This window comes from Heterocephalus glaber, unplaced genomic scaffold, assembly GCF_053883595.1.
Source record: "Heterocephalus glaber isolate CG9 unplaced genomic scaffold, H.glaber_assembly_v1.0 deba00001481, whole genome shotgun sequence".
In the NCBI taxonomy this organism is placed as follows: Eukaryota; Metazoa; Chordata; class Mammalia; order Rodentia; family Bathyergidae; genus Heterocephalus; species Heterocephalus glaber.
Genome location: NW_028258317.1, coordinates 33,390,608 through 33,417,922, shown reverse-complemented (window position 1 = coordinate 33,417,922; position 27,315 = coordinate 33,390,608). Strand labels below are relative to the sequence as shown.

Genomic DNA, 27,315 nt, shown 5'->3' with positions numbered 1-27,315 from the left:
TGGAATCTCATTTATCAATTTTTTTCTTTTATACATCGTGGTTTTTGTATCCTAGGTAGTTCTTGCCTACCCTGAATTCATAAATATTTTCCCTTATAATTTCTTCTTCAAGTTTTATACTTTTAGGCTTTCTTATTTAGGTTCATAGATCCCTTCAAGTTATTTTCATGCATGGAAAAAAAGGGTTGAGGTTAATTTTTATATACAGTTACCAGGTGTTGTAGTGCCATTTGCTGAAAACACTATCTCTTCCTCGGCTCTTGAATTGAGTTTATATTCTATAAAATGCTAATGTTAAATAATCTGTCAAAACTCAGTGGACCATATATGTGTGGTTCTATTTCTAGATTCTCTGTTTTATTCAAATGATCTATATGTCTTTCCTTACACCAACACTGCCTTGATTACTGTAGTTTTAGAAGAAATCTTAAAATTAGGTACTAAACATCTTCCAACACTATTTTTGTTTTTGGTTTTAGCTTTTCTAGGTCCTTTGTACTCCTACATAACTTTTAAATTTCAATATCCAATTCTTCATTTATACCAAGTATACACAGACCTGAATTTTTATATATACCTTGTGTTTTCTAATCCTGCTAAATTCAAGTACAAGTTCTAGGGGCTCCTAGAGATTTCTTAGTATTTTCTCTGTAGATGATCATTTCAACTACATATAAAGATTTTGCTTCTGCCATGCCAATCCTATCCTGGTTGTGTCATTTTATTGCCAGACTATTTTGGTGGGGACTAGGTTTCAAAGTTTAATGGACAGATAAAGAGTAAGCATATCTGCCCTTGTTCCCCACCTTAAGGAGAAAGCATTGTATCTTCTCCATTTATATAAGGCATTCTCCCTGGAAGTATGGAGTACATGTCTTTAATCTGTTGAGAAGTTTCTGTTCTACTTCTAGTCTCCTGATAGCTTTTATCATGAACAGCTGTAGAATTTAGTCCAATACTTTTTCTCCAACTAGTGACAGGATCACATGGTTTTTTCCTTTCCTCTATTAAAATGATGACTTTTGGGGGTGGATCTTCCAATGCTGAACCAACACTGCCATCCCTATAACAAAACCACTTTGTACATCCTGCCAGATCTGACTTCTAATAGTTTGTTTTGTTAAACAAATTTCTATCTATGTTCATACTTCTTTCTTCTATTATCTTTATCCAGTTTTAGGATCAGCACAATGTTGAGCTCCTAAAATGAGGGGAGAAGTGTTCCTTCTTTTTTCTGCTTTAATTGTTTCATATAATTTATCAGTTAAAATGTTTATGAGCCTGCTGTTGTCATATAGGTAGGTTTTCAAGCTAGGAATATACTTTAATAGGTGCTATTCAAAGTTTATATTTCCTCCAGAGTTAGTTTCATTAATTTGTTTTCCAAGGTACTTCTTAGAAGTTGTCAAATTTATTTCAAAAAAGATTTTTGTAATATGCTTTCTATATCCTTTTAAATTCTGTAAATCCTAGATCTTAATATTGTAATTTAAAAAATGTATAACTGATATTGTGTAACAGGAAGAAAAGGTCTAAAAGAGCAGGGTAATTGGGAGGGGTAGGGGAAGGGATAAAAGGGAAAGGAAAAAATATGAGAAGAGGAAAAAAAATGGAAACAAGGTCTTTGCAAATAGGGAAGGGTGGAGGGGGTGAAGGGAGGGTAAGGGAAGGGGAAAAAAATAAGAACCAAGAGACTCATGTAATGGTACAAGATCCCAATGATGAATGAAACTGTATTTTATACCTAAAATGTACCAATAAAGTTAATGGGGGAAAAAAAAAGAACTGGACATAGCACATGATGGCAAATGCTGAGACAAAATACCTGACACCCAAGGTTAAAGAAGGTTTCAGTAGAGGTTTCAGTACAGGATCAGCTGTCTCCAAGGCAGGGTGGCATGGTAGAGGGGCACTGAAGAGCAGGCAACACTCTCTCCCTTTGTATTCTATCCAGGCTACAAGGCTTGCAGGTGGTATCACCTGTACTTCACACCCTAGATCCAGCCACCTCCAAAAAGCCCCACCTCTGATGACATGAGGCTTTGGGGGATGTCTAGACACAGCCATAACAGCAAGGAAACAGTGGCAAAGTTTATTAAGGTGAAAGTATGCTTTGAGTTAGTGGGCTTGCTCCAGTGAAAGGAAAATGGCATGAGTCCTGAGGGTGTAAGGTGCAGGGGTTAAGTGTCCCACCAGCGTATCAGACAGCTAACAGGTTGAGAAATATATTTCATATTTCATATTTCAACTCTGGTATTATTTTCTGCATCAAGAGTGTAGGGAGCCCTGAGCTGGATAGCCATGGGTCTTTGTCCTCGACTTCCTTTTATCAAAATGATAGAGGCCCTTTCCCCAGGTCCATACCTGGAACTTGTCGCAACCTGATTGATTCTCTGAACTATCATAGATGGATCCCAGGGTCCAAGACCCTAAGCTGGGGCCCTATTGTCTATGTGCACATTCCTAAGGAGGTCTGCTTGTCTTTGTCCGGGCCTTATCTCTGGAATTTATAGGGGGAGGTTAGGAGGGGTCTTACATACAAGGTCAAGTTAGTGATTTACCTAGTTCAATAGCAGAGTGACCCTGGAGTGCATATATATATATATGCAAACGTGCATTTTTATAACTAAATAAGAGTTTTAAGCAGCCTCTCCTGGTCTCCTTTGCATTTTACTGGGGTGGGTGAGAGGCAGCTACCTTGGTTTCCAGTACCTGCCTTCCCCTGTGCTCTGCCTGTCTGCCTTCCCTCTTGTCTTGTCAACTGCTTTCTCCAGGAAAGTTTTAACTCTAGTCAGGATTTGCCAGAATGCCTAATGAGGCCCTGCCTCAGAATCCAACCTTTTCCTCTCTCCATGAACCTCTGCATCTTAGGGATTTCTTTTCAGTAGCTAGAGTCTCCTGGAACCCTAGAAAAATGAGTGCCTAAATGTAAAAGCACCACAGTGGCAGTGAATTTTTTACTTGTATTAATTATTTGTATAATATTAAGGATTTTTAACTTAGAAGGAAAAACAGCTAAGTAGGAGAGGGTGAACTTGTTCCTTAAGGCCAAACAAAGCAAGCAAGGCAGGGCTACCCGAGCTGGCTCAGGTGACCTGGGTCACCATGAAGATGCCCAAAAATTATCACAACAGCAGTGCTCATAGTAAATCCCTCTTCCCCATGGGCTCAGAGCTTTCTGATCACCCAAGTCAACCCCATCCTACAGCTTCCCTTCCTAGCAATATGGACACCAGAAAGGCTTGTAAGAAATAAAGAGCAAATAAGATTGACAATAGAAAACAGGGAATAGATCTTTTCCAGTGGGTGGGGGACCGAGAGATGGAGGGAGAGGAAGGAAAGATGATGATGAAAAAGGATTGAGGTGTTCTGTGTACATGTACTAACTCCTCACAAGAAATGTCACTGTGTGCCACAAACATCCACTAATAAAGAATAAAAACTGAAAAAAGCTTATTGGTCATAGAACTGCATAGACGAGAAGGGAGAGAGAAAAGGAGAGATGTACATGCAGTGCAGGCCCTAATCTACCAAAACAGATGTCTAAAACTGATGATTCCATAGAATTTTTAGAAATGTGAAGAAAAATGCTAGCAAAGCCAGAAAATTTAATTTTTCTTTCTGGAGAATAAATCATCATGGAGAGTGAAAGAGATGGGAGATAGAGACTTCTGTATTTGCATAAGCAATTTAGTACTATTTGGCTTCCCAAATCAAGTTTAGTATTTCTCTGATTTATTCAAAACAAAAAAAGTAACATAATAAAGCCTACCTTTCTCAGTATTCTCCATTTGCTCCATTAGTAGAGTCCAGTACACTCAGATGCGTGGTTCGATATGCTTCATGGGGCCCAGAGAGTGGAGACACAAGCGGTAGGAGGCACCTGCACTGTGGAAAAGCAGCAGATCTGGGATCAGCAGATGCATTTCAGTTCCAGCTCTGCTATCTGAGCTGTACGGCTTTGCACAAGGTGATTGCCACTCAGCCTGTTTACCACATAGATCAGGTATCCAGACCCCATACAACAGTGAGAGGACTGCATGGAGATCCCCACCCAGGAATGCAAACTAAGCTCACAGGGAATGCAAGGTAGGGGCTTGCAAAGTCTGGTCCAGATAGGTGAGAGCCACAGAAAGTTTGAGCCCTAGGAACAAAGATACATGTTCCTAACTCAAGGACCAGGCCCTGAGACTGAGCCCAAGTCTCCAAACTTGAGCTGAAATCTACTTCTCTCCTCAACCCTGTTCCCGGGTTCCCTAAGACTGTGGGTGAGTCAGGGTTCTGTGGACTTGGAGGCAAGTACACAGTGTACAGTATCAGTACATGTCCAGGTTACGTGAGGTTCATGCAAACCCATGAACCCATCTGACCTTAGCACAGGGCCCCCTGAATAGTGTCTTGCCTACTTCTGCCCAGTTTTGAAAAAAGCACACCTCCAAAATACTTGGCCTCAAAAATCAAATTTATAAAACCTTAGAGCCAAGAGAGAAATCTCCAGCGAAGGGTCTAGCTCATCATATATCAAGCTTTGTCATAGGTCTGGTCACAGCTGTCATTTGGGGCAAGCGAGCCTAGAAATTGGCACAGCCTGCGGCAGTCTGCTCCAGGCTCAGAGCATTGGCAAGAGTAAAGGCCTCTCGCTCACAGCCCTGGCTGCTGCAGACCACAGCCTGGCTGCCCTGACTCCCCTCCATCCCTGTTCCCCTGCACTGGTTCTGGGGAAAGGAGCAGTCTGACAGGTCCATGAGCGCTAGGTCCTCTTCCCTCACAACTACGGAGGCCACATCCCAGCAAGTTCTTGTTGGTACGTTACCCAGGAAAGAGAAGGGAAATGCCCTGGGAAGCCCTGGGCAAGAAATCCTAAAACAAGACCCAGACCAGGCTAAGGCACTCCCAGAGGTATCAGGGTGACAGGTGGCATGACAAGAGTTTAGCATGAAATCTCTCCCAAGTCTCAAGCAACTGACTGCTCTCAGCGTGGACAGCACACGAGGGAAAATACGGACCTGCAGATTCGATCCCCCCAAAATAGATTTATTCTTTGGCACTCTGTATTTGGCAAGGGTGGGGAAGACTGTAGAAGGGGAATCAAGTGGAGTTAATCAGCCAGTGATTAAATATCATTTTCCTTGACTCAAGTGATTTTCATTTTATTCAAGTGTCCTGCAACTGGTGATGAAGTTGTTTTTCCTCATTTTGGGGAATTCTTCTTTTTTCCAAGGAATAATTCTCCATTGCTTGCTTTTAAAAGCATTGTGTAACTTCTAAATAACAATTTTTAAAGTCAGGCTGATACTGCCAACTTCCTCTGGTTAGGGTTTTCTGCATTGCTGACAGAAAGACCACTGCTCTGCCCAGAGCCAGTCTGGGAGACTGGCCTGTATATCTTGTGCCCCAAAGCATCCTCTTCCTCAAAGATGTAGCCAGGGGGCTCCGGGTATGAAGCTGGGCACCTGCCCATTTCTTTGGGAGTGAAGCTGATGGTGTAGGTGGTCTGGCCCTCCAAGGGAATATTTCCTCGAGGGCCAGACCACATGGGCTTACAGCTCTTGGTACTGGTAGGTGGGTGGGGCACGAAGTGGGCCTGCATGGTGGTCAGGCAGTCCAAGGGCTTGGTGGGATGGTTCAGCTGGGGAATGGGCTTGACTGGCTCCATACGTGTGCTGGCCCACTGCCTGTAGTCTTCTTTGGTGGTGGTGGAGCTTTCAAAGCGGCTGCTCTTCTTAACTGGGAGCACCGGGCGGCAGGACTGAACAGGACTACCCTTAGGGTAAGTGTAGTGGGCTTGGACGGTCGTCAGAAAATCCATCTTCTCTTCTGGGGGGACATAGGTGACTGGAGCTTTGGAGAACACCTGGGGCGCTGGCCATGCCTGGTACTTATCTTGAAACTCTGTGGTGTTAGAGAAAGGTGCGTCAAGCCCCGGGGGCCTGGCTGGAGGTTTCAAGCTCTTGGCAGGCTCCCCTACCAAGCCCCGATAGGACTCTTTGTGGGTGGTGAGGCTCTCGAAAGGGATGTCACAGGGTCTAAATTTCTCTGCCTCGTGCATAAAGCACTTCTCCACAGGGTGGGGCACATAGCTCATCTTGTAGTTAGTCAGATCCTCCAACGGGATGTTACAGAGCTTGGCCATGGCCGGAGGCTTACAGCTCCTCGTGTTCACAAGGCCCTTCAGGGAGTAGTCGTCCTGGTGCGTGGTTCTGCTGTCAAACTTGGTGGATCCCGGCCGGTAGTTGTATGGTGGACGGAGAAGCTCTTGTCTCGGTTGGTTCCAAGGTATATAATCAGCTAAAATTAAAGCAGAAGTAATTAGTGATAAATCAGACCTAAATATTCTAAAGGACCTCAATAAGCCAGTTTCCAATGAGTTAATCTCTGGGACAAGAGGAAAACAGAATAGATCCTTTTTACCATCTCAACCAGAGCTAAAGGTTTCAAATTTATGGTATTTGCAGGCTGCTGTGTGGAAGAAACAAATTTATAGGCACTCTGCAATGCTGCACGCAGAGATTTTAGAGAGTCCATGGTTGTGGGAGGATCTAGTGAAGCCATTGCAGGAGACAAATCCAACCTGGCTCATCCTGAACCAGGGCAGTTCCTGTCCTCATGGGGAAGGGCCCCTCTCCAGTCAGCACGAAGCAAGTGACAACATGCATGTGGTGTGGTGAGACGGGGGATTCAGAACCCACCACTGCTGACCCAACAGCCAGACTTCACCAGGCCTACCTTGAGCACACAAGATGACACCATTGTTTCTGATAACCCTGTGTCTAGGCCACATAAATCAGGCATGATGCCTCACAAGAACAAAGGCATCGCACTGGCTGCTGAGAAGATAGCAGCTTCCACTTGTATAAAATTTATAAGGCAGTGTTCTAAGTGATCCCATATTAATTCATTTAATCTTTGGGTAGCCCTAATAAGGTGAGTACTAAATACCCACTTTACAGAAGCAGAAACAGAGGCAGGGAGATATTATGGAATTTTCCCCAGTTCACTTGGCTAGCAGAAAACCACAGATTCACATTCAGATCCAGAGGCCATGCCTTACAATCCACTATCTGATCAACAAAGAATACAGATTATCAACCAGTTGTGCTCAAGCCTTTCCATGCACAGTCTTATTTCCTCTTCACAATAACCCTCTCTGTTTTGCAGATTTCCTAAAGCAAGACTCAGAGAAGCCAAGAAATGTCCCCCAAAGTCACATGGCTACTGTGTTAGCTTTTTGTCACTGAGGCAAGGCAGAGAGAGACGGAGACAGAGAGACTGGGAGCCTGCCACAGTCTTCAAGGGAGGCTTCCTCCTCCTCCCACTTTTATTCCACCTGGCTGCAGCCCATCAGACACTGCTGCTCACATTCGGGGTAGTCTCCCCCATGCCGGTCACCTTCAGGAACACCCTCAGAGACACACCAGAAGTGTGCTTTACCGATCTCCTAGGTAACTCTCAACTCAAACCCATTAACAGCCATTAACCATCACAGGTGATGAGTCAGGAATTGGAATTTAAACTACATGCATGACTCCAAAGCCATGCTCTTTTGATGGGCTGCCTCATAGTTATGGACACTGTTTCTAGAGAGAGAATGATAACCAAGGATAGATATCTAGGAGGAGGAGATGTTCAGAATGTTTAAAAAATGAAAATGACTGGACAGTGTATCTGAGGTTTGTCCGTCTCAAGGATAATCTCTGCAGCAGCACTAGAAAGGCCATGATGGAGGCAGGCGGGGACCTACAAGAAGTCTGCACCAGAGCTGGGCCCATGCAGCTGGAGGATCAACGGACACTGCCCTCAGACAGCCGTGAGAGGGCTGCCATAGTGACTTTGCCACAGTTTCTGGGCAGCTCCACACCTGAAGTACAGGTGAGCAAGTGAGAAGAGTAAACACTGCAATCTGACTATCTTGGCACTGTGGCTTTTCTTTCCACAACACTTGGCCCACATCCAAGACCTGCATTGCCTCATTATGCCCTTAAATTCTCAGGCCTGAAGAAGCCCATCTGAACCAAGTGAACCCTCTGAGTCCACAGGGAATTCTTTGATAGCTTTACAAAGAGCTAGAACAAATACAGCTTTCCAGGAGCCTGGAGGTATATAATCAACATTAGTGGGGTCAATGGACATGTATTTAACAGTGCTATTGAGGCATAATTTGCATAACATGAAATGCACCATTTAAAAACATTTACCTAACCCACAATAATATAGATTTTCTATAATTTAGCAATCACATTTGGGTCTGGGGGGAGGTTGTTTGTTGTTTGTTTGTTTTGGTGGTGGTGATGGTGGTGCTAGGGATTGAAAGCTGGGCCTTGTACACATTGCACAAGTAGCTGCACCACTGAGCCACATCCCCTGCCCTTTAATTTTTTAGTAAGATGTGAGGCAAAGGCCTACGTTCATCTTTTTGCAATATGGATATCCAACTGTCCCAGCACCATTTATCAAAAAGAATATTCTCTGTCACACTAAAGTGCTGGGGCACTTTTGTGAAAAATGTGGCAATAAATCTGAGGGTTTTTTCCTTATTCTTAATTCAGTTGCATTGTCATTTTATCATGATGTCAGTAGCACACTGTCTTAATTACTGAAGCTGTATAGGAAAGCTTTAAAATTGGGAAGTTCTTCAACATGGTTCTGCCAAAGAATTAGTTATTCTGGTTTACTTTAATTTCATACATAAAATTTAGGATTGTTTTGTCATTCTTTTAAAAACTGTTCCTAGGATTTTGGTGAGGATTGCATTGAATCCATAGATTAATTTGTAAGGAACCCAAATTCTGCACTTATTTTCTTAAACTTATTCCAAGTATTTCATTCATTTTCAGACATGGGAAGAACTCTTTTCTTACAGTAACATTTGTGTATGTTATTTGTGTATGCGTATGAGGATCAAACTCAGGACCTCGTGCATGTCACATACATGCTTTCCCACTGAGCTATATCCCTGACCCTGAGCACTATGTTCTTTATTTTGTCAACATTAGTATATAGAAATACAATTGATTTTTACACATTACTCTTCAATACTGTTACCGTGATAAACTCCTTTATTAGTTCTAGTAGTTTTTTGTGGATTCTTTAGGATTATCTGCATGCAGGATTATTGTCTGAGGATAAGGACAATTTCATGTCTTAGACTCTAATCTAAATGCATTTAATTATTTGTTTTCCTTGTGTTATTGCACTGGCTAGAAGCTACAACATGGTGCTAAATAAAGTGGTAGGGAAAGGCATCTGGTCTCCCACATGAAGGAAGATGCTAACTGTGGGATTTTTTTGTTGATGCTCTGTATCGGGCTAAGGAAGTTCCTTCTATTCCTAGCTTATTGAGAGCTTTTATGGGATCTTGTCAAGTGTTTTCTAACAACTGTATATTTTTTGTCTTTTACTTTATAAATGTGGTATATTACATTAATCAATTTTCTGACATTACATCAACCTTGCCTTCCAGCAACAAACCTCACAGTTTTATCATTTATTCCATAATAGCCTTTTAAATGTATAGGAAAAGAAAAGAGAAAGAATACATTTACAAGTTCTCTGTTTCATTGTATAGATTTGCACTGCCACTTCGTTTCATTTCCTTTCATTTCATTTCCTGAAGGACTTCCTTTAGTGTCTTTATAGGACAAGTCAGCTAGTTATACAACTTTTCTCTTCATCTGGACATATATTTATTTTGCTTTCATTTTTGGAGCATGTCACTGGACATAAAATTCTTCAGATGACGTTTTTTTCTTTCAGTACTTTTTTCTCTTCCATGTCAACCCACTGCCTTCCGTCTTCCATTGCTTCTGAGGAGACTCCCTGTGGGTCTCGCTTTCTGTACTCTGCATATGATGAAGTGCTTTCCACTGCTTCTTTCCTAATCTTTGTCTTTGACTTTCAACAATTGGACTACAATGTAAGTGTAGATCATTCCGTGTTTCTCCTATTTGGATAGTGCCTCTTGGATGTATAAATGTCTTTCATGAAACTTAAGGAATTTCAGCAATTAATTCTTCAAATACTTTTTTTTGCCCCATCCTTCTTTCATGCCTCCCATTATGACAAAACTGACACAGTTGGTGGTATTCCACAGTTTCTGAGTCCTGTTCATTTTTAGTTCTTTTCCATGCTTCAGATTGGATAATCCATATTGATCTATATTTTCATTGATTCATGTGCTAGCTCACTTCTGCCTTTGAGTCCCTCTATTGAATATTTATTTTGGTTATTGTTCAACTCCAGAGTTTATTTGATTTTCTCCTCTTCATTTTTTTTTTTTTTTTTTTTTTTTTTTTTTTGGTACCAGGGATTGAACTCAGGTCCTTGCGCTTGCGGGGCAGGTGGCTGAATCACTGAGCTAAATCCCTGGCCCAAGAGTTTATTTAGTTTTTTATGATTTCCCCCACTGGTATTCTTAATTATCAATTGTTGCTATATTTTCCTTCATTTCTTCAAATATAGTTTCCTGCTGTTTTTTAATATATTTATAATAACTACTTTGAAATATTTTTCTGCTAGTTCCAACATCTGGGATCCCAAGAAAATAGTTTTAAGGCCCTACCCAGGTCCTGAGTTGCACAGAACACCCTGAATCAGCCCGCTGCAGACAGACAGGTCTGCCCACACCCTACCGAGGTCCCCAGTCGCACGGAACACACGCTGAATCAGCTCGCTGCAGACAGGCAGGTCTGTGCACGCCCTACCAAGGTCCTGAGTCAAGCGGAAGACACCGAATCACCCTGCTGCAGACAGGCAGCCACCTGATTCCACACTACAAATACGCAGAGGACACCAGACCACCAGACCAAGGTACTGAGTCCCACTGTTCCCGGCCCAGAGATAGGGGCTTCTGAGCCCTCGTCCCACTGCTCCTGGTCCAGAGGAAGGGGCTTCCCGGTCACCATCCCTCCCGTTGCTCCCAGCCCAGAGGAAAGGGCTTTTGGGCAACCTTCTGTCCCGCTGCTCCTGGCCCAGAGGAAGGGGCTTCCAGGCCACCATCCCTCCCACCGCTCCCGGCCCAGAGGGAGGGGCTTCTGAGCCACCATCCCACTGCTCCTGGTCCAGAGGAAGGGGTTTCGCGGCCACCATCCCTCTGGCTTCTCCCAGCCCAGGCTTTTGGGTCACCATCCCTACCACTGCTCCCGGCCCCTGTCCCACCTCACCCACCTCAGAAGAGGTAATCCGTGCAGGCACTGACAGCCCCCCGCCCCACTCAAAATGAGAAAACATGTAAATAAGTCTCAAAACCAGACTTCCAGATCACCTCCAGCAACCCCAAAGGGAAATGAGATGGAACACTCTGATACTCAACCACCTGGACCCACTGAACTGGCAACAAAAGGGGATCTGGAAAAAATCAAATCAGAAATAATTTCTCAGATAACAGGAGAAATCGTGCCCCTAGTGCAAGACATGATTAATAAATCTACAGAGGAGCTCAGGAACATGATGGAATCCCAACATAAGAAACAAATGGAATCCATAAAACAGATCCAAATAGATTCCCAAGACATGAAAAACTCCACTGAAAGTCTACACAGCAGAATAACCCAATGTGAAGACAGAATTTCAGATATAGAAGAAAAGATTGCAATTAGTGACCAGGAAAAGAAAAATTGCTTCAAAATTATAAGGGAACATGAGAAATCAATCCAGCAGCTGCTACATGATGCAAAGAAGAATAACATAAGACTGACTGGAGTCAATGAAGAAACAGGAGAGAGTGCAGATGACATAAAAAATCTCTTCACAGAAATAATGGCAGAAAACTTCCCAAGCAGGGGAAAAGAGCTTGACATACAGATAAGTGAGGCATGTAGGACTCCAAATAGCCTTGATCAAAAAAAATCTACACATAGGCATATAATTGTTAAGATTCCAGAAACACAACAGAAGAACAAAGTTCTCCAAGCAGTCAGAGAAAAGAAACAAATCACATACAAAGGAAAGCCCATCAGAAGCACAGCAGACTTTTCAACACAAACCATCAAGGCAAGAAGAGCTTGCAGTGACATATTCCAAGCCCTAAAAGAAAACAGCCCCCAACACAGATTGATGTACCCTGCAAAACTATCTTTCAAAATGGATGGAGAAATAAGATACTTTCATGACAAAGAGCACATTAGGAACTTTGTGAATACCAAACCAGCACTCCAAAGAATTTTACACAATATCCCAGGAACAGACATTGAGGATCACAACCCCAGGAAGCAAAGCAGAATGAACCCATCTGGCATGATAAGAAATTAAATGTAAAGGGGGAGAACCCAACAAAAAGAAAAAGTCATGGCAATGACAAGTCAATACGTTTCAGTTATAACCATCAATGTTAATGGTCTCAATTCACCAATCAAAAGAAAGAGACTGGCAGAATGGGTCAAGAAGCAAAATCCAACAATATACTGCATACAAGAAACACACTTAATTCAAAAGGAAACTCATAGACTGAAAGTTAAAGGGTGGAAAACAATACTGCATGCAACAGGAACCCGAAAAAAAGCAGGAGTAGCTATCCTCTTGGCAGATCAAGTAGATTTCAAACCAACACTGATTAAGAGAGACAAAGAAGGACACTACATCCTTGTAAAGGGAAGAATCCAAGAGGAAGAGATGACAATCATAAATATCTATGCACCAAACACTAGTGCACCCAACTATATAAAACAAATACTAATGGACATGAAAAGTCAGATATGCACTAATACAATTGCAGTGGGGGACCTCAACACCCCACTGTCACAAATAGATAGATCAACTAGACTAAAAATAAGTAATGAAATACTAGAACTCAATCAAACTCTTGAACAAATGAACTTAACAGATGTTTAGAGAGTCTCCCACCCCACAAAATCAGAATACACATTCTTCTCAGCTGCACATGGGTCATTCTCCAAAATAGACCACAGACTCACACATAGAACATGTTTAAGTAAGTGCAAAGGAATTGAAGTTATCCCCTGTATATTATGAGACCATAGTGAGATGAAATTGGAGATCTATAGCAAAAGAAACTGGAAAAATTTCATAAACACATAGAAATTGAACAACACACTTCTGAATAACCAATGGGTCACAGAGGAAATTAAAGAAGAAATCAGACAATTCCTTCAATTAAATGACAATGACAGTACAACATTTCGGAATCTATGGGACACAATGAAAGCAGTCTTAGGAGGGAAATTCATAGCAGTGAATACGCATATTAGGAAAACAGAACGAACCCGATTAAAAAACCTGATGCAGAACCTCAAGCTTCTAGAAAAAGAAGAGCAGGACAACCCCAAAGCTCATACAAGGGAGGAAATTATAAAGATCAGAGGAGAAATCAATGCAATGGAGACTAAGAGAATGATACAAAAAATCAATGAAGCCAAGAGTTGGTTCTTCGAAAGAATCAACAAAATTGACAAACCTTTAGCCAACCTTGTCAGAAAAAGGAAAGAAAAGGTCCAAATCCCTGCAATTAGGAATGAAAAGGGTGAAATGACAACAGACCCAGCAGAAATGCAGAGGATCATCAATACCTACTTCCAGAGCCTATACACCAATAAGATGGACAACACACAAGAAATGGACAGATTCCTACATACATATGAATTACCAAAGTTGAACGAAGAAGGCCTAAAAACTCTGAACAACCCAATATCAACCAATGAAATTGAAAATGTAATTAAAAACTTATCACCTAAGAAAAGCCCATGCCCTGATGGCTTCACTGCTGAATTCTACAAGACATTTAGAGAGGAACTGCTGCCACTACTGTTTAAACTCTTCAATGAAATTGAAAGGGAAGCAATACTCCCAAATTCATTCCTGGAACCAAGCATCACCTTGATCCCCAAAGCAGAGAAAGACCCAACCGAAAAAGAGAACTATATACCAATCTCACTAATGAACATAGATACAAAAATCCTTAATAAGATAATGGCAAACAGAATCCAGAAGATCATCAAGAAGATCATACACCCTGATCAAGTGGGATTCATCCCAGGGATGCAGGGATGGTTCAATATATGAAAATCAATCAATGTAATACACTATATCAATAGAGCCAAGGACAAAAACCATATGATTATCTCCATAGATGCAGAAAAAGCATTTGACAAAATCCAACATGCATTTATGATAAAAACCCTACAAAAAATTGCAATAGATGGTCTCTACCTCAAACTGATAGAAGCCATCTATGAAAAACCAACAGCCAATAGCATACTAAATGGTCAAAAACTGAAATCCTTCACACTCAAATCAGGAACAAGACAAGGATGTCCACTATCACCACTCTTGTTCAATATACTTCTGGTAACATTAGCCATGGCAATTAGACAAGAGAAAGAAATAAAAGGAATAAAGATAGGTAATGAAGAAGTCAAATTGTCATTATTTGCAGATGACATGATACTCTATATAGAAGACCCCAAGAACTCCACCAAAAGTCTTCTAGACTTAATAACCAAATTCAGTCAAGTAGCTGGTTACAAGGTCAACACACAAAAATCAATAAGTTTCCTCTACGCCAATGACAGACTCACTGAGAGAGAAATAGGGCAAATAATTCCTTTCACAATAGCATCCAAAAAACTGAAATACCTAGGAATCAACCTAACGAAAGAAATCAAAGACCTCTTCTCTGAAAACTATGGCACTCTGAAAAGAGAGATTGAAGATGATATCAGAAAATGGACAGACATCCCCTGCTCCTGGGTAGGAAGGATTAATAGAGTGAAAATGGCCATACTCCCAAAACTGCTATATAGATTTAATGCAATTCCAATTGAGATCCCACCAGCATACTTCATAGACCTCGAGAAAACAATCCAAAAATTCATTTGGAGCAAGAAGAGACCCAGAATAGCCAAAGCAATTCTAGGTAACAGAGACATGGCAGGGGGTATCACAATCCCCACCCTGCAACTCTACTACAAAGCTACTGTGAGAAAAACAGCATGGTACTGGCAGAGAAACAGACCTGAGGACCAGTGGAACAGATTAGAAGATGCAGAAACAACGCCAGACACACTCAGCCATCTCATCTTCGATAAAGGAGCCAAACACCCTCACTGGAGGAAAGATAGGCTCTTTAATAAATGGTGCTGGAAAAATTGTGCTTCAACTTGCCAAAGATTAAAACTAGACCTGTATCTCTCACCATGCACTAAACTAAAATCAAAATGGATTAAAGATCTAAATATTAAAATAGAAACTCTGAACCAGTTGGAACAGAGCTTAGGTAGAACCCTTGAAGACATCAGTGTAGGAAAAGATTTTATGAACAAAACCTCAGTTGCCCTTGAACTAGCACAAACAATCAACAAGTGGGATCTCTTCTTATTAAAAAGCTTCTGCACAGCAAGAGAAACTACCAGCAGTGTGAAGAGACAACCCACAATGTGGGAAAAAATCTTCACCTGCTCTTCCTCAGACAAAGGTCTACTATCTCGAATCTAGAAAGAACTTAAAAAGATCAGACCTCCCAAATTTAAAGACCCAATCCGAAAATGGGCATCTGAAATGAACAGACATTTCTCAGACAAAGAAGTAGAAATAGCAAATAAATACATGAAAAAATGTTCAACATCACTAGTCATTCGAGAGATGCAAATGAAAACAACGCTGAGATTCCACTTCACTCCAGAAAGAATGGCTGCTCTCATGAAATCAACCAATAACAAATGCTGGCAGGGCTGTGGGGAAAGAGGAGCCCTGCTCCACTGCTGGTGGGAGTGCAGACTGGTGCAACCACTGTGGAAATCAGTATGGAGATACCTCAAAGAACTAGGACTGGAAGTCCCATTTGACCCTGCTATTCCACTGCTGGGGATCTTCCCCAAAGAATTAAAAGAATCATACCACAGTGATATATGTAAGCCCATGTTCACAGCAGCACAGTTTGTAATAGCTAAAACTTGGAAACAGCCCAAATGCCCATCCACTGGAGACTGGATAAAGAAAATGTGGTTTTTTTATAAAATGGAGTACTACTCAGCCACAAAAAATGAGAAATTAGAGACATTTATAGCTAAGTGGATGCACATTGAGGCGATACTCTTAAGTGAAATAAATAGGACACACATATGTAAATACCAAATACTTTCTCTGGTGTGAGAAACTGAAAGTGTAAATAAGGACTCAATGTATAATAGGTAATGTGAAATAGGAAGAAAAAGGGCAAAGGGGAAGGAAGTGGGAGGGCTAGGGGAAAGGATAGAAGGGAATGGGATTAATATGAGAAAATGGAAAAATAGGAACAAAATCTTTGTAAACAGGGAGGACTGGAGGGGTTGAAGGGAGGGCTGGGCAAGGGTGAAAAATAAGAACCAAGAGAGACTACGTAAAGGTGCGAATTTCCAATGATGAATGTCATTATATTGTATACCTAAAATGTACCAATGATTAGAATGAATAATTGATAATGTAAAATAGGAAGAAAAGGTCCAAAGGGGTAGGGGTAGTGGGAGGCACAGGGGAAAGGAAAGAAGGGAAAGGAAAAATGCTGAGAAATGGAAAAAATGGAAATAAAGTCTTTGTAAATAGGGAAGGGTGGAGGTGGTGAAGGGAGGGCTAGGAATGGGGAAAAAATAAGAACCAAGATGCATTATGTAAAGGTACAATTCCCAATGAGAAATGTGTTGTATACCTACAATGTAGCAATAAAAGAATTTAATACAAAAAAAAAGATTTTACTTCTACCTTGCCAAAAAAAAAAAAAATAGTTTTAATTGTTTATTTCCTTCATTCATGAGCCACACTTCCCTCTTTTTGCTCATCTCTCACAGTTTTTTTTAAACAGGCTCTCACTATGTAGTGCAGGCTGGTCTCAAACTCACTATATTGCCCAGGCTGACCTTGAACTCACTGTGTAGCCCAGGCTGTCCTCAAACCTGCGTTGAGCCTCCTGCCTCAACTTCCTAGGCATATTTCACTATGCCCAGCTTTGTCTCATAAATGTTTGTTAAAGACCCAGTATCTTTGATAATATGCTACAGCAACTCTAAATTCTGAATTCTAACCCCTTCTACTAGGAGTTCTTGTTTTTGCTCATGTTTGCTGAAATACTTAAATTCTATAGTTTCACCACTCCTGTAACATGTAGTTACTCATATTTGTGCTCATTTCCCTTCTCCCCACTCTCTGAACTAAAGATTGAACCCACATGCTATAAGCTAAATTCCCACCCTTTCTTTCTTTTTGCTTCTTTAACTTTGAGACAGGGTCTCCCCTCAGTGGCTCAGGCTGACCTCAGCCTTCCAAGGGTGAGGTGATACTCCTGCCTCAGCCTTCCAAGTAGTTGGAATAACAGCAGGCACCACCGCACCTGGCTTTTTTAAAAAATTGTTTTCATGTTTACAGTTGGCTTTCTAAGGTTCAGCCTGTGTCAGAAACAGCCTGGTAGGGCCGGGGATTTAGCTCAGTGGTTTCGCCACCTGGGGTGCAAGCGCAAGGACCCGATTTCGATCCCCAGTACCAAAAAAAAGAAACAGCCTGGTGGTAGGGAGCCTGCATAAACAGGGTGCTCTCTGCTCCCTCTCAACCTGCACACAGCCTTGTACACACCTCTCAGGCCACCATGAGTGCGTCTGAGGTTATCAAGGCCCCTGTGTTTGCCTCATTCTCTGGGTGCCCCCCTACATTTCTAGCTTGTCTGTCTATTGCTCAGCACCATTAGTACTACAAACCTCAGGCTAATTCCAGAAGTCATCTTCTCTGATATTTTTGCCACTGAAATCACTACTGTTTTTATCAAAACCCTGGGGTACATACTCTGTTCCAATCACTGCAGACCCCACTGGAGCAGACCCTCGCCTTTTTGAGGTCCAGGGGAACTGCCACACAGACGAGCTGGGGACAGGCTGGGTGAGGGAAGCAACTCCAGGGTGAGACACCACAGATGCCTCCTATTCATAGCAAAGCTTCAATAGTTTTTCTTGAATAAATGCCCTCAATCATATAATTTTTGTTATATACTTTTGGTTGGTTTCCAGAGTAATGGAAATAGTTGGTTTTTACCATTTTGCCTTGTTTTATCATTGCTATTTTGGAGAGGATCTGCCAAGCTTCTGACTCCACCATTCCAGAACTCCTGATGCTCCATCCCCAGGCACACTCTTAAGTTTATTTTGGGCCAGTAATAATACCAACTATTTATTCAAAATTGGCTTCATTTTAATTGAAAATCTAATCTTTCTCCAAGAGCCATTAATGGCTCTATCAGCATCTTGAAAGCATTAGGGGGCCTTAGAGGGAACCCTCTCACTGAATATAAACCACATGTTCCACCCCAGACTTCAGGCCTCACTGAAATAGGGGCACCTATCTGTAGATGCCCACATACTACCTCAGGGCACTGAGAGGTGGGCAGGACAGGGCTTTTCTGGGCCCCTTCTATGACAGATGAAGTGTTGTGAAAACACATTTGTAAGCTCAATGTTGCCTCATGTGATTTCTGATACCCAACAACACAGTTGACACCACATTATTATTCCACCTTCTAACTTCCTCCACCCAGTATTTATTACAAAAAGCCCTCCACAGGGCCCTGAAAAACCTCAGGATTCCATCTGACAAACTATTCACATGCCAGTGAAGCCCTTCAGGGACAATGTCACGTGGGTAATTGGCAAGAAACTCTTTAAAAGAGATTCCATTCAATAATGTATCGTTAAAAAAATTTAGCTAAACCTAAAGCTGAGCATCAAGTAATTACACTCTCAATCTTTCCAATTGCACAGTGTTTTGAAAATGTAACAAATTACAACCAAATGCTGCTGAAGCACATTTTATTGGTGGTTTTCTGGACCCCAGTTGAGGTGCTAGCCGTTAGTAGAAAGTGAAAAGTCTGAATATTTTTCTCACAGATCTAATATAAGCAGTCCATATAGACAAAAGATAGATGGCCCCATTGAAATATACTTATGTAATAACTTTGGTCTTTCTTCTTCCCTTAGAAAGAGGATCAATACATGGCTGTAAAATATGAAGCCAAATTTTCACAAGAGATAAATCATCCAAGGTGTGATTCACCAAGAGATAATGCAAGAGGATGGCCCCTCACACATGCAAGAAGTGGCTCAGGAGTGTCTGAAGGGCAGGAAAGTGTCAGAGGACTTCCTCTGACACTTCTACTCTTTGCCAGGACCTACAGAGCGGTTGGCTGGGTGAAAATTTGCATACATGTATTGCCAAACACTGTTGCTGGAAGCCCTTGTAAATAAGAGTTCAGAACCTTTATTCACCGTTTGTTCCTCCATGGGACATATCTTTATATTCCACACCCTATTCTAAATGCTGAGACTACAGATATTTGGCATTTAACACCCAATTGTGGAAGCCATGATATCACAGGAAAGTACTGGGAAAAAATTAACCACTCAAATTAATAAAAGAAAAGTACTTGCTACGGCCTCCTGAACATGCCTTAGTTTAGATGCTGAAACTAGGTAGGACTTGGGGAAAGGTTAAATCATGAAAGCACTGTCTGGATGAATGGATCATTGTCTTGTGAAAGGGCTGGAGGAACGCGAGCAGCCCTTTTCTCTCTTGCCTTTCACCACATGAAGACTCAACAACAAGGCTCTCAGCACACAATGAACCTACTGGCACCTTCATCTTGTCTTCTTAGCCTTCAGAATTGAGAAAAAGAAGTATCTATTACTTATAAATGACCCAGTCTCAGGTTTGTTGTTAAAGAAGTACAAACAGTACTTCTAATAGTAAAACTATTAAGACATGTAGGTTGCAAACTAGCACTTATGAGTCAAATCTAACTATAAGACAAATCTAACAGCTACACACTGATTTGTTTTTAAAACTGAACTTCAGAAGAAAACTATGAAATCCAACCTCAAGTACAAATTTGTACCCAGGACCAAATCCCTGCCCGTCTATCCATGTCAGGCCCTGAGCAATCCTGTTGTTGCTTGACTGGCATCTGTTTAATTGTTAAAGTAGGCAAGCAGTTAACAGGATCAGAAGTTTAAGAAAAATAGAGAATAAAATAGAATTTTCTCAATTTTAATGTTAGCAGTAAAGAAATGTCAGCTGTGTCTTAGTTTTATCAGAGGAATCCTATGGTACAGTTTGCAGAGTGAAATTCAAGACGTAACTTCATAAACAAATGAAAGAATACAGGAAAGTTGGAGGTAGACGAGATTAAAGCATGAGTTTTAGGTTGTTCTTTTTCTGCATGTGTGTTTATTTTGAAGTATAAGTAGTATGCTGAAGAGGAAGGAAGACTTTTCTCTGAATAACACTCTTAGACTTACTCCATTCACACTAACCCCAGGGCAAGCAAGGGCATTTTTCATTTCCAGAACTCTCCTCACATCTAGAGACCAAGCAGGCAACTGCTGTGAGGAGCCCCTAACTCCACCAGGACATGCACCAAGGGCCCATGAAGAAGGGACAAAGGGGAAGAGATTCTGTAACCAGACATGCCCTTCCGGAGTCCCTCATTCCCTCCCCGTAGGAATAAGTGCATGCTTTAGTTCCATTCCTCTGCTCCACCACTCTGTGTACATGGTGCTCCATTTCTGTCTTCCTGTAAACACTGGGTAAAAAGTGAGAAGAACACCACAAATAGGGCTGGGGATGTAGCTCAGCAGCACAGCACCTGCCTGGCAAGCATGGGGCCCTGAGTTCAATTCCTGGTAACAAAAAAGAACACCACAAATAGATGCAGGGGCTGCCCCCACTGTGCATCTGGTCGTATTGATTTCTTCTTAAAGCACCTATTACAGGGTCTGCCATCAGGGGGCAACTGACATGGAAACAGACAGATCCTTGCCCCCTTACAGCTTACATGGCCAAGGAGACAAGTTAAGCAATAGAAGGCTGTCCAAAAAGTTACAAGACATGACACTCAGGGCATCTAGTCTGGCACGGGAGGTCGGGGAAGACCTCTAACAGTTCCCATCTCTGCTGCTAGCTGAGGGTGAGAGCAAGATTGGGAGACAAAAGGAATCCGAAGGTGTTAACTGCCCCCAGCAGAAAGTAGTAGAGGAAGAGAACCAAAAGGCACCCTGGGGCTGGAGTAGGGGGGCTCAGAGAGCAAGAGCACGACCTACAAAGCACTGGAGGTATCCTTAAGGCCTGAACTTTATCCTAAGGACCATAAAGATCTTTTGAGGGGTTTTAAGTAGAGAAAAACATCACCTCAGTGTAGGGAACAGGGAAAGGGGACATTACTAGAACCTCTGCAGTAAGTCCTAGCCTCCTTTGAGCCACGGCAGCACAAGGCGAATTAATTTACTATACAGGAAAGGTAGAAAAAATGACACTTTGAGAAGAAGCTGAGCTTTGGGTCTGATCAGTGCTGCTCTGGGCAGCAAAGAAGAAAGCCCCCACCTTACCACACCTTTTATTCAGTACATTGGGAGAAACAAATGTAACAAATGACTTGCAGAGAGTTCAGTACATCGGCATAAACACAGTGTAACAATCCAAGAACAATGAGGAACTGAGTAGGTGAAGATTTTGTTCCTCCCAGGATGCCCTCAGCTGGTGTAATCTTGTCCTGGAGAATCAAAGCATCAGCAGATCATTGACCAGGGGCCAATAATGGAATTATGTCTCCAAATGCCATAGCTGGCCTGTAGGCAGGAGAACTAAGCCTAATCAAATGATTTTTCCCTAAAATTATGTAGCATTGCTCCCCACACCTCAGGTGTTATTATTAAAAGACTCCTGATTCCTTTCCATGGAAATGGGTCAAAGCAGACAGCCTGGCTTGAGTGCATGCCCGGTACAGACAGGCAGACGACAGACACAGGGCTTGGCCAAGAGGAGGCACAGAAGGGAGAGTGAGCGTAAGGCACTGGTGAGAGACGGACTCCGGTGAGGTAACAGGGACAGGCCACATGGGGAGGACAGACTGTGAGGGAAGTAAGGCACTGATGGAACAGAGGTCTCAGCAAGGCCAAGGACGGTCCTGATGGAGTAAAAGTCAGCATAATGGTTAAATTATGGCTGCGGAGGGTAACAGAAAAGGCACAGTAGTAATGTTATACTTCTTGACCTGGTTTTGTTTACATAGGTGTGTTCCATTAAAATTGATTGATATGTATAATTATAATATATATACTTTTTGTACACATGCTATATATGTAAATGCCAATATTCTTTTCAGTGGATGAATTGAAACAATCAATCAGTGGTAGAACTGAACTGAGCTTAAATAGTACATAGAAACAGCAAGCTAAGGCAGGGTTGGCAAATGTTTTCTATAAAGAGCAGTATTTATATTACATATCTTAGGTCAGGAAGGCTGTAAGGTCTCTGTCATGGTAGCCACAGATAATGCCTAAATGAATAATAATGCCTAAATGGCTGTGTTCCAATAAAACATACTTATGAACAACAAACTTCGAATATCACAAAATTTTCACACATCCTAAAATAATCTTTTGATTTTTCAAACATTTTAAAATTTTACAGCCATTCTCAGCTCTCCAGCTGGACAAGAGCAGCCTGCAGGAAGCTGCCTGCTACCCGTGAAGGAGGGTCACTCAAACCCTTCCCAGACGCCCCCCACTCTCCCACCTCTATAAGTGGGCAGACACTCCATCTTGTCACCGCATGGGAATTTACTGTCCCGAGGTCTGATGGGGCCCACTCGGCAAACAGGATAGGGGCTATAGTCTTGTTTGTGTGTCGTGAGCAAATCCATGTTCTCTTCACTTGGGACGAACTGGTCGGGCTGGTGGACTTTCACTGGCACCACTTTGTGAGGCTGAAAATCTCTCCTGGAAGAAAAATAAGAACATGTCATTGGGACCCTTGGTTTGGGACAAGGCCTGTGTTGTCCACTGAACCCACTCTGCAAACATTTGCTGAGAGGTCATTTTTACTCTCTCCCCCAACTGCTCTTCTCCACTGTTGCCTACTTCGGAGGAAGCCAGACACCTGGATGTTGTCCGACCCTTCCCTTGCTGCCCAGAGTCCACCATTTACCAGATGCAGCCCCGTCCACCTCACTGGCTTTTCTTCTCCTCTGTGTTCAGATCTTGACCATTTCTTACCCGGATCACATGACAGCCTCCCACCCTGCTTCTTCCTTCATTCCTGTCACTTCTACCTCAGCGCCCACGGTGTGACCAGAATAAACTCCCTAAATGAAAAATCAGATCACTTTTCTCTCCAGTTTAAAAAATCTTCCAAATGAAAACCAACTTCCCAGTGCCTAGGCTGACCCCTTGTCTCCTTCACACCTTGCCCGACTGACCCAGGCCGCACCTAAGCACAGAGACCTGCTCAGAAGGCCTCCACATCTGCTCTCTTCACCTGCCTCCCACCCACCCCTTCACTCAGAGGCTTTCGGGTACTCCTATCTTTTTCTCTGTACTCCCAATTTTGTTTATCCTGCTAATATTTAGCTCCTTCTTCTACTTGACCTTACAGAAAACCTAGGAGAGAAAAAAAGTAAAATAACTGGAGACCCTCAGTCTAATTTCATTGTTGCCTGCCATCAGTGCCCCCTTACTACAGGGAGTATTAAAAGAGTAGGGCCAAAAGGGAGGACATAGCAGGTGGACACAATCAAAGTATGTTACATGGATGTATGAAGATGCACAATGAGACCCTACTCCGTGTAGTCAATGTGCACTAATTAGACAGAAGGAAAATAGTAGGATTACAAAAGCAGGATGATTTCTACTAAGTGGAAAGCAGTCCCTGCTCAAGTCACTGTACAGCTATAAAAGGGCCCAGATGCATCCTTACCACACGGAGCCATCTTGGCCATGTCTGATCAGCTCGGCTTGTGCTGCCCAGCAGCACAGTCTCGGCTTCCCACTCCCCAGGGCTCCACCCCTCCCCCAGAGCTTCTGCTTCACTTGACAGTCTGTTTTCGCCTGGAACCCATTCATCCACTGGACAAGGAGAAGAAGGGCTTCCCCGATGGTGTTTGCCAAAGCAGCCTCCCCAAGGGACAGGGAAGGTTTCCGGACAGGAAAACATTAGGCCCGAACACCAATAAAACTTACTTCCCAGCCGAAATCTGGAGCAGCATAACTGAGCCATGCTTGACTAGCAAAGGTAACATGCTTTGCTGTAACCTGTCTTGCATGAATTATACACAGGGCTGTCAATAAACCCAAACTGGATCCTGAAAATGCTTGGTGGAATGGGAAGAGGGAGTTAGGAAGCAGGAGAACCAGTCTCTCCAGGGCTCTGAGGGGGAAGTGGGAGATGCTTCATTTGAATTCCCATAATACCCTCCGGGTAGATCTTAAAATATATCTTCGTGACAGGAACAGGGCCTTCAGCCTGGGCTGCCTTCCCAGGGACCCCACCACTACCAATCAGCAAGAGAGAGCTGAATGACCCTGAGCTGTCTGGAAGCTGGCGGTGTGGGGGACTTACAGAGGAAGGTGGTTAAACCAGAAGCTGACCAGAAGGGTCAGCGCCACCTCATGCCCTTCTTGGTGGACATGTACCTCACCCTTGTTCAGTACTCAACTGACTGTGGCAGGGAATGGAGAGTGTAAGGCCATAGACTGCAAAGATAAATGGAAATGCCCAGAACTCCCTGTCTGAAAACCAGTTCCATGGAAAGTTAGCTTTCCATGTGAAAGCCGATGTTCTGAAGGAAATGCTCCCACATGACCTGCTCCAGGGGACTGGAGTAACGTTTCAAGTGAGGTTTCTGAAACCACACACCTCGGAGGCTCTATGAAGCCATGTTTGACGGTGGCTACCCAAAGCCACTGGCCTTCTTCACCACCAAGAACTCTCAGGAGATACCGAAGGCAAGTGGTGAGAAAAACTGGGTATCTGGGCCACCACGGGGAACCCTCCTACTGAGCCCAGAGCACCCAGAACCTCTCTCCAAACACAGGCCTGCCACACACAGGGCCTCCACCTCAGGCCACAGCACCCTCTGTGGCTGTTCCTGCCACCAAGGACCCTACTTCCCCCCAGGGATTCAGTGGGAATCTTCCCTCACAGGCTTCTGGCTCTCTGACACAGGAAGCACACGTAATGCACCACTCCTGCCACTTCCTCTAGCCAAAAGTGAACGAAGGCTCACGAGTTCACCAGTTAATGGACCACCTAAAGTTGGTTTCTCAAAGACAGCAGCAGATGCAGTGAAATCCCTGCCCGCCATGTGTGGGTAAAGAATTGTTACTGACTCTTTTCAGTACAAAATTCAAGTTCCTGTGCAAGTGTATATCTATGGTTAAATTTACTGGCCAGTTATAACTGAGGCAAACAACTATGGGAGGGTGTATTTCCTTCTGAAAAGAGGAAAGTTTGAAAGTTTGATTCATTTAGTCCTTACCCAAAAATAGTTACTGGAGCTTAAGACTGAATTTAAGCAGAATTTATGTGTTTCCTCATTATGTTTTTATGTTGAGAACGTTCACTGAAACCTATCATTAACCACAATATAACTGTATGTCCCGAGTCACACATAATCTTACAGTCTTTGAGTTCATGAGAAAGGAAAGTATTTTATTCTTCCCAGAAATTGCTCAAATTGACTAGCTTTTTTTTTTTTAAAGAACACCGGATCTCCCCTCTCTTCCTGTGGTATATTTCCTAGCTCTTGTGCCCACTATGACTATGAACCAAGAAAAAAAGTTGGTCAAAGATCTAAGTTTCTTTTAGGTAAGTAGCTATAAAAGTCATATAATATGGAAGGCCTAAAGTTAAACTCGGAGTTAAGTAAAGGTTAAAGTGGCCCTGCTGGGGAAGTCATAACAACTTGACTTCAAGTCATTTGGCAAAGCTAAAGAAAGGTGTTTGACAAGAATTTGACTACAGAAAAGAGGAAGTAGCCAAACAGTTAACTAGGGTCATGGGCCTACAAGGGGGAAATGGAGATTTTCACCATGACAAAGGGGCCAGGCAACACTTTTTTTAAAATTGGTATTTGCCTGATAAACAATGCCCTTCAGAGGAATGTTTTTTAAAATATGTCCATTCCAGGAAAGATGGGGAACATATCTCAGACCACTGAGATAAATCCCTTGGCCGAACACAGGGCTTGATTCCAAGCCCTGATGGGACACACTGAGTCCTCCTGATCTTCATGGAAATGGGTGAGATTCTAGTACATGCACTCCAGGATTCAAGCTACACAGAACTCTCTCCTCCTCTACTTCTGGCTCCTCAGATGCTGCTAAGGCAGAGGCTAATATCTGTCACCACTCTGGGAAAAAAAATTTTTTTAACTACCTGAAAGCACTAAAGAGTGATCAAAATAGGCAGATTTTTGGAGGGTGACCATGCAGTGGAAAAGAAATTGGCACCAGGTAAGCCTTCACTGGTTAAGTTTCTATTAACTGCTTAAGATTCAAAGCTTCTAGCCTGAAGGCTTTAGTCTGCACCAGGCCAAGCAGCCAAAATGAAAGTATTTTCTGTTCTCTTTTTGAGTAAAGAAACAAAGGATCAAGTGTGAGGCAACTACGTGTGCAAGCAAAGAAGAAAGAAACCTGGGAAGAAGAGAACAAAGGTAGGAAGCCAATATTCTGTATAAAACTGTGCTCAAATCTCCATTCAACTTCATGCATATGGTAGACTTTAGACAACCACACTAAGAGTAGAGAACTGAACCAAGATTTGAGCAGCCACCCAAGACATGGGATTTACACTTAGAGTCTAATCACATATTTTCCTGATAAACAATGCTCTTCAGAGGAAATTTTTTTTAATAATTGAGTCTCCACAATACAACATTCACAATGTCCAGAACCAATCCAAAATTACATATGTACAGAAAAATGCGACCATTGCTCAGGAAAAATATATAATCATGGAGACCAATCCCAAGAAAACCCAGAGGTTGGATTTACCAGACAAGGATTTCAAAGCTACTAATTTAACTATGCCCAATGAAGACAATAAAACACTTGCCAGTAAGGTCATAATGAATTAAAAGATAAGAAATTATGGAAAATAGAAACTATATGAAAATGTAAAATTGAAAACTACAGCACCCGAAATAAAATATTCACTAGATGATGGGCTTGGTAGAATGGAAATGAGAGGAAAATTCAGTGAGCTTGAAAACAAAGAGGGGAGAAAAGATTAGGGAAAAGAAATGAATAAGGAACTGAGTCGCGCTGGAGACGCCGAATCACCCCGCTGCAGACAGGCACCCACCTGGTTCCACACTACAAAGACACAAAGGACACCAGAACACCAGACCAAGGTAGTGAGTCCCGCCACTCCTGGCCCAGAGGGAGGGGCCTCTGAGCCACCATCCCACTGCTCCTGGTCCAGAGGAAGGGGCTTCCCGGCCACCATCCCTCCCGCTGCTCCCAGCCCACAGGAAAGGACTTTTGGGTCACCATCCCTACCACTGCTCCTGGCCCCTGT

General features: G+C 42.7%; 1 protein-coding gene across 10 annotated transcripts in view; it reads right to left on the bottom strand.

Moving 5' to 3' along the window:
* Positions 1 to 27,315, bottom strand: part of Saxo1 (stabilizer of axonemal microtubules 1) — a 144,189-nt gene that overhangs the window by 29,259 nt on the left and 87,615 nt on the right. For 7 of the 10 annotated variants that reach the window (XM_087183436.1, XM_087183428.1, XM_087183432.1 and 4 more), the window contains 2 exons: positions 22,534 to 22,736; positions 3,773 to 6,288 (listed from right to left, as the gene is read on the bottom strand). In XM_087183436.1, coding sequence (XP_087039562.1) covers positions 5,285 to 6,288; positions 22,534 to 22,736 — 1,207 coding nt within the window. In that variant the 3' untranslated portion in view covers positions 3,773 to 5,284. The remainder of the gene's footprint in view (positions 1 to 3,772; positions 6,289 to 22,533; positions 22,737 to 27,315) is intronic. The other 3 variants (XM_087183431.1, XM_004838327.3, XM_087183433.1) reach the window with 2 other exon arrangements.